General features: G+C 56.0%; 2 protein-coding genes across 2 annotated transcripts; one reads left to right on the top strand and one right to left on the bottom strand.

Annotated features, from left to right (window-relative positions):
* The first annotated feature begins 454 nt into the window (after positions 1 to 454).
* H310_07157 (hypothetical protein) lies at positions 455 to 1548 on the top strand. Its single transcript, XM_008872489.1, has 5 exons — positions 455 to 729; positions 782 to 891; positions 945 to 1171; positions 1245 to 1338; positions 1391 to 1548. The coding sequence occupies exons 1-5, from the start codon at positions 507 to 509 to the stop codon at positions 1484 to 1486; spliced, it is 750 nt and encodes a 249-aa protein (XP_008870711.1). The 5' UTR covers positions 455 to 506; the 3' UTR covers positions 1487 to 1548.
* On the bottom strand, positions 1471 to 5181 carry H310_07156 (hypothetical protein; the record flags this gene model as incomplete). Its single annotated transcript, XM_008872488.1, has 3 exons — positions 1471 to 1831; positions 1889 to 4989; positions 5047 to 5181. 3 exons carry the CDS (start codon positions 5179 to 5181, stop codon positions 1564 to 1566), a joined length of 3504 nt encoding a protein of 1167 aa, XP_008870710.1. The 3' UTR covers positions 1471 to 1563.
* Between the last annotated feature and the right edge of the window lie 982 nt (positions 5182 to 6163).

Genomic DNA, 6163 nt, shown 5'->3' with positions numbered 1-6163 from the left:
CGATGACCATCACGGACCAATGGGCGGCCTGATCACAACAGCCAATCATATCGTGAGAATCGGAGAGTCACTCTCTCAACCTGCTCTCCCGGACTCCGAGACATCTCAAAATGCAGGTCGTAGTACTACTATTTATAATTAGTACTACTACAAGTCAGGTCCCTAGAAGAGAGAGCGACTCTCCATTGGATGTCCTGATTTGTGTCGCATGTTCTTGTAGAGTGAATACAAGTTGTGGATAGCTTCGGGTTGCAAAGCCTGGGATGCCCCAAGGCCATGAGGAAGCGGTTGCCTGTCACCTTCTCAAGAAAACACCGCAATACTGCGCAATCTTGTACGTGTATCTCTAGCAAAACGTCCAACATTCAACTTGTAACATTAGACTTATTTGACAGGCAGTCCATAGTTTCGTCCTACTATTAGTACATCCGTCGTGTACGTACTAGTAGACTAGAGCGGTTTCACAAGGTGGTGGGGCAACGAGCGTCGGCGGCGCGGTCGAAGCGATGGATGGGATTGTCCTCGATGACGAAATCCTTCAGAAGATATATGCGTGGATCGATGAAGTGCCCCTTTCCCGGCCAAAGAAGAACATGGGGCGCGATTTTAGCGATGGCATTCTAGCGGCGGAAGTCATTGCGTACTACTTTCCCAAGCTCGTGCAGATGCACAACTACAGCTCGGCCAACTCGTTGACGCAAAAGCAGTATAATTGGGGCACGCTCAACAGTACGTTTGGGTCGTTTGTTGTCGACATTGCGTCCTGACTACGTCTCCTCAGCCAAGGTCCTCAAGCGGTTGGGATTCCAGTTGACCAAGAAAGAAATCGACGACATCGTCCAATGCAAGCCCGGTGCCGTGGAAGAATTCCTGAGCAAGCTGCAGGTCAAAGTACGTTCTCACAAGTGTTCTTGCTTGGGTTTTCACGGTAGTTTTTCCAACAGATTGCAAATTACCGCCTGCGGCGCGCCAGTTCGACGGATGTAGGCGACTCCGCAAACTCCCCCGTCCGCGAACCGACGGGTCACGCACGCGTCTCGCTCAACGAGGAAAGTTTGAACAGCGAACAAAACTACTCTGGCGTGCCCAAGCGGTCTGAGGTCCGGGAAGCCAAGGCGAAAGACGACAGCGTCGACGACTTCCCGGCCAGTCTCGCGAGCTTTGCTTCCAAGTAAGTTGGGCACATCCAAAGCGTCATGGATGTATCGCTTAGCCGCATGTGTGGTTGAGCCATTTGGTTGTAGAACATCGCAGAAGTCGTCGCCAGACCACGCCGACGTGCACGCGGACCTCCAAGAAAAGATCAGCATCATCGACGAGCAGCGGGAGACCATCCAGGTAAATGGACACCGAACCCCCATGCGCTAAGCAGTGGCTTGCCATGCAACAGATCTTGGAGCAAAAGATCCAAAAGCTCGAACAGCTCGTGCGGCTCAAAGACGGCAAGATTCAAACGCTTGTCGCCAAGTTGCGCACTCAAAAGTAGCGAGGGACCCACCCCGCATCGTACAAAATATTATGTTACACTGCACTTGCTGCCCTCCGCCGCGTGGTACGACTGCCTTAGCTCCACAGCTGCATGGCCTGCTCCAGCGTATGGGCTGGTTTTAGCAGCACCACTTTGATCTCGTCGTCGTCGTGGCGATACCCGTACACTGCAGCGCCATCCACGTTGTTCATCGCACCAGTGTCATGCACCACGAGAAAGTCTCCTCGTTCGAGTTTCGGCACAGTCAAAGGTCGAACGCATACAGCATCGGTGGCCCCCGGTTCCATAAAGCTCACGACTTGCTGCGCCACGTCCTTGGCCGTAGACGTGAGTCCGTCGGATCTAGTCGTGCGTCATGAGGATGGATTGTTTCCAGTAGGATATTTCAACTCAACGTACTTGAAAACTGACACGCGGTGCTGGAATGTGGGCTCCGATGTCGACGTGTGGGTGCGCCGCGTGGTGAAGAAGGCGCTGTCGGCGCGCACCACGATTGTATTCGTCACGTCGTCGTCGGTGGCCGCTTCTCGGATGCAGTCGACCTGATGCAGGGTCCATCCGACCTTGGCACTGACGTACGAGCCGTACTCGGTCACGATCGTGCGGCCATTGCTGCGTTCGAGAACGCTCGGCGCTTCGTGTTTGAGGACATCGACAAATTCGGCCAGGGTTGGGGACACGTCGTCCGACTCGAAGTTGGCAGTGAGGCCACGTCCGCCGAGGTTGAGTACCTTGACACGGTCCTCTCCCACAGTCGCGTCGATTTCTTTGGCGAGGTCGCAGATCACACGTGCTCCGTGCGCGAGCTGCTGCATGGACGAGACGCCAGCGGGGCAGTCGGCACAGCACGCTACGGCGAGCCCTGTGATCCACGGGTTGTCATGAAATGCTTGGACGAGTTTGGCCCGGTTCGGTTTCGTCAGCGAGATGCCCGTGCACCATTTCGGAGCAGCCGTGTGCAAGCACGCGTGGACGCGCAGTCCGATGCGGGGGAGCTCCCCTGCATATCGGGGAGTGCATTCTGGAAAGTTGGACTGGAAGCGCTGCTGGGCATGGGCCTTGATAATATCGAGTTCTTCGAACGAGTCGGCGTTGACCTCGACGCCGGCATTGATCGCATCGGCAATGTCACTTGGAGATTTGTGGGGGGCGGTGAACACAATCTTGTGCGGCGCACACCCGAGGCGCAGCGCGTGGTGCACTTCGACGATTGTGGTGCACGTGAGCCCGACATCGTTTTCAATTGCCCGACGTAAGAAAAACGACAGCGGGCATGCTCCCACGGCAAAGCGTTGTTCAAAATGCGGTGGAAATGGCGCCATCAGAGCTTGGAACGCCATGTCGACCGCGTCCAAATCGTACAGAATCGTGCGCGGCGCCGCCACGAGGCATTCTTCCACCAAGTGCTGGACGACCGAGCTGCAGTGCGACGACTTGGCGCTGAAGTTCCACCGAGACGACGTCGGCGTCGATTGACTCGTGTCGATGGATGCAGCCGGCAATGTCATGGGGGACGCGGTCGGGACGTGGACGAAACGGGCGCAAAGAGCGTCCCAGTGGTTTAAAATGAGCTCGATCTTGCGCAAGATGATGGCGTCTTCCAGGACAAGCTCGGACATGGTCTTGGTGCCTTGGAAGATGTGATTTACCATGTCGGCGCCGAGCGCAATGCGAAGGACACCGTAGGGGAGCTTCCCCAACGACACCGGCTGGCCAACGAGGCACTTCTTCTGGGCGAGAGCGACTTCGTTGGTGCTCGCGACGACGCTCGAAATGTCCTTGGACAGGAGGAGGTGCACCACCTTGAGCTTGTCCAAGCTCAAGAATCCGTTCGCGCCATCCACAACATGAAACGACACGATCGTGTCAAGAGGTTGGATGGGGAGACCCGTGTCTGCGGACACGGGAGGCTTCGGCTTCAGCGCCTTGGCAGGGGCGTCGAATGGGTCGAGGAGAGCGACATGGGTGTGGGTGGCTAGCATGCTCTTGGCACGTCCAATGTACTCGTGCGAGATCTGCGCAACCATGGCGGGAGGGATCGACGCATACACTTCCATATGGACCAAAGCGGTTTCCCATCGGAGGAGGAGCCCCACGTTCATCCGTGTCGGGAGAACAGCGCGGACGTTTTGCATGCAAAATGGAGGAAACTCAAACTTGGTGAAGTAGGCGGCGTACCCCGCGGGGAAGCAAAGGCTCGGGTCGGCCACGTTGAGTTCGTATACGGACTGCGCCGGGACCAAGACGCTGCCGCAGAATGGCACCCCGGCGAAAAATTTGGAGCCCGTGACCAGAACGACATATCCGCGCTGGATAAAGTCCACGAGGGCGCCTCGATCGAGCCGCATTTGGCACGCGTCGATGACGATGACCAAGCGGGTGCCGTACGTCGACACCAACTCGTGGACGGCGTGCAGACTCGGACAACTCAGGCCAGTCTTGGACCCCATGACAACATGCAGCAGCGCGACGTTGTTCGGGTTAGACGCCAGCGCATCATGCACAGCTTGGGACGTGATCGCGTCGGCGTCGACGACCGAGCCGTCTTCATGACGAGCTGGCACTTGAGTGCATCGCACGCGAGCCGATGGAAACGCACACAACGGAGCGCCCACTTCGACGGCTTCGCCGCTAGGGGTCAGTTGGCTGAAGTGCTGACCGGATGACGCTGGCACGGATCCGCGGCCGATCTCCCCCTGGGCGGTCACAATCGTCGTGACGGTTCCGAGGGGGTTTGCGTCTGTATGGATGGATTCCAAGCGTGCGAGGGCGACCGATGTCGCGAGGAGTTCAGCGTCCGTGCCCGACGGCGATATGATCGCTTGAAAGTCGTGGTCGTCAAAGTGAGAGCGGAGACCCAAGCAGTCGGCGAGGCGGACGCGGACGTTGTGCATCTTTCGGTCAAAGATGTCTCGAATATTGTCGTTGTTGATTGAAAGCGACGCGAGGAGGAGCTCCTGCCGCTGCGCTTCGCACACGGTGAATTGGTCGAGGGAAATGCTCGAGCTCGTGCAGCTCGCACGGCTGATCCACGCTTGAGACTGGTGCACGGGCGGAATTGTGGACGTGTTGTACTTGTTCGTTTTCGTAGCGGGGTCCAAGATCGACCGGTCGTCGGACCCGCGCACCAGAAGCGACTCAGTGTGCTCGGCAAATGGCAGGGCACACGTGACAAATTTCATCACGTCGTTCCACAGGTCTGCGTGGTACGAGATGCCTAGCATGGCTGCGAGCCGATAGATGTGCTCAACGTCGAAGGAAGGCTGGCCGTTGTGCAAGAGGTAGCGAACCATGCGGACTTCGTCGTACTCTTGGTCGCCAAGGCTCCCGTATTCATCGATCTCGTGTGGGGGGAACGTTGCAATGTACATGAGTTTAATGTAGAGCTGCACAATGCGGCGCGCAATGTAGCATGGCGAGTTTCGATTCAACTCGGGCGACAGCAACATTTTCGAATGTAGAAACGTGCTTAGCTTCACCGCGTCGACGGGGGTCTCCATCTAAGCGGTGTCGGGTTCGTCACTAGAGTGACGACACGTTGTGGCACGACCACGTACCTCCCATGGCTGCTGGCTGTTGTCGGCCTTGTGGAACAGCTTGAAGAGCGGGATGAGCTCGGGTCGATGTGCTGCCACGTGCTCGCGAAGTTTGCGGCTCGATAGCGCCGCAGGCGGCGTCAGTGCGGAAAACATGTCGTCGTCAAACGGTTCAAAAGGTAATGGCATGACATGGATTCGCCCGAGGATGGACGGCGTGGAACATATTCGGTTTCACGTAACTGACCCTTCCATCTCGAACATATTCACATGAAACGGCACGCCTTTTCGGCACTCGTTCGATTTTCGAGCCCCAACGCCACCGTCTCGGTTGAAACCAGTGCAGACGGAGGTTCTCGCCGCAACGTTGTGAGGCAATGTCGAGGGAAGTCCATGTGTGGCGCCAACGAGCACGAGGGTAATGCCTTGCCAGACTCCTATCGCTTCTTTACGATATCGCCAGGCGTATGGGCCATGCCGATTACCAAAGGTATCCACAACCAAGAGAACTGCCTGGGTTTTCCCGCCTTGGAACGTAAGCGACAAGAAAAGCTGCGATTTGACTGACGAGTGTGCATTGGTAGGCAACTCTGCCACTCTGGTGCTGTGTCTAGTTTTTGATACTTCGCGTCCTGCAAACACCATGCTATACACTTAGCGTCCCAACCTGGCAGCTAGTCGATCTGCGTTTCATACGCCCACATTCTTCTCAGTTATTAGCATTGCGCACCATTTGAAACTTGTCCTCCAGTCGGCCGAGCGATGTCTCGGCGGCGCTCTTAGTGAGTGGCCTTCAAGAGTTGCAATTGCCAAACGTCAAGCTAATTGTGGATTTCATACTATTTGGTCAAAATATATCATAGTTGTCAATACGGCTCCAAGTGATCCCATCATGTTCGATGAAGCTTCACACGATTTACTGGTATGCTCGAACCCAGTGCATTGCGATTGCATCTACGGAGTGTTCGTTATCGTCAGCACTTCATGCGCTGGCGGCTGTCTCCAGTGTGGGCCTCACCTCGGGTAAGGCAAGAGCGAATAAATATCTTGAGCGACTATTCTATTACGAATGTCCTTGGTTATTTCGATTGGTGCCAACTTGTCACAGTCAGTGTGAAATGACAACTACATTGCAAAC

Source organism: Aphanomyces invadans (assembly GCF_000520115.1).
Source record: "Aphanomyces invadans strain NJM9701 unplaced genomic scaffold supercont1.13, whole genome shotgun sequence".
Classification (NCBI taxonomy): Eukaryota; Oomycota; class Saprolegniomycetes; order Saprolegniales; family Verrucalvaceae; genus Aphanomyces; species Aphanomyces invadans.
The sequence above is the reverse complement of the archived record's forward strand: the minus strand, read 5'-3'. Positions and strand labels throughout refer to the sequence as shown.